The following is a 1,368-nucleotide window of genomic DNA, read 5'->3' on the forward strand; positions in this document are numbered from 1 at the left end:
AGAATCTACGCGTGTGTTGTTACCCGTACAAGCTGCTGTAATGGTGGTGATAAATAGATTCATTTCCGATTTGTTCATTTTAGCCTTGTCAACTGAAGCAGCAGTTTGAAGTTTAAGTCTGTTTCTGCTTTCCCTTTTAAGCTTATGATGCTGCTTGGGAACGATACTTGATACATTACTAAAAGAAGAAGAAGAAGAAGCTGAAGCTGAATGTTGGGTGCCAGCAGTAGCAGCAGCGATGAGGAAGACAACGAACCCGGCGTCGGGGCTTGGGAACGCGATGAGCGCACTTTGACGCCCAGTCCTCGACCGGCGCCGTTTGGCGGTAGTCTTCTGTCCGTACGGTCGCCGAGTGTGATCCACACGGACCGCGTCATATTTGGTAAACCTAACCCCAGCACCATCGGCGAATTCTGCTTCCATATTTTACCGACCGAATGACTGGCCGAATCCCGTTCCTCGTCCGCTGTCGCTTGTGGTCTAGGGGACTGTAAATTTTATCCGACACCAGCCTCTATCCTTAATGATCACCTAACCGGAATCCGACCCACGTTCGTTTCTGAACATGACATAATGAATGACATTTTGATAGAAACAAGCTTTATTCAACAAAGATAAAAGCTTAAGAACAAATGCAAACGTGCAATAATAAACCACTTGTAGTGGGTACAGTAATAATTGATAATCTTATGTGATACTATAACATTATTTTATGATTGTACCTTGAATCTTGGCTGCGTTCTGTCTAATAATGCTCGGCTTTTGAGTGAATTAATACATCTGATGAAACAGCTGATCGTCATGAGGAAGACACCCTCTTTGAACAAACTTGCTTGCTATCCCACTGCCCCAAACGCTGACTAGGAATGGGGACTCTAGCCACTTCTCTTCCTTACTTCTGCTCATCTGAGCGCGGAACCTGGAATCGGCCTCGTGAAAATCTTACGTCTCTACCTAACCGGATCTACTTTTGAATACGTGAATGACTGCTGGACTTATGACAATACGATTCCACAGCTGAGATATTTATATGCTATCCCACTATACGCGATGTTTGCCAGATATGAATTCATGTCCAATGAAGAACATTGACGGTGAATCGCTGGAATGAGTTTCTACATGCACTCCAACGACTGATTATAAACTGTGAGTATAAAAATGTTACCGCTGACAATATCACGAAGAGATTATTCAAGACGCTTTCATAAAGTATATGATGCTCTATCGAAATCCGCACGCGACTTTTCGCAGATAGCGAGATAAGTCTAGAAGCAAGGTCATGACATTAAACTCTGCCAAAGAAAATGCCGAGCTATATACCCAGTCCACCCTGATTATTACTTTAGTGAGCCGCTGCCAGACCCTGGG

The 1,368-nt window shown here is 44.0% G+C and overlaps 1 protein-coding gene across 1 annotated transcript; it reads right to left on the reverse strand.

Annotated features, from left to right (window-relative positions):
• Positions 1-23: 23 nt before the first annotated feature.
• Positions 24-584, reverse strand: Tsp_15650 (conserved hypothetical protein; the record flags this gene model as incomplete). The annotated part of the gene is given in 3 exon segments (XM_003367927.1): positions 24-416; positions 431-488; positions 552-584. Coding segments are annotated over 3 exon segments (484 nt in total), but the record flags the coding sequence as incomplete, so codon positions are not given.
• Between the last annotated feature and the right edge of the window lie 784 nt (positions 585-1,368).

This window comes from Trichinella spiralis (genome assembly GCF_000181795.1).
Source record: "Trichinella spiralis strain ISS 195 chromosome Unknown Scfld3436, whole genome shotgun sequence".
NCBI lineage: Eukaryota > Metazoa > Nematoda > Enoplea > Trichinellida > Trichinellidae > Trichinella > Trichinella spiralis.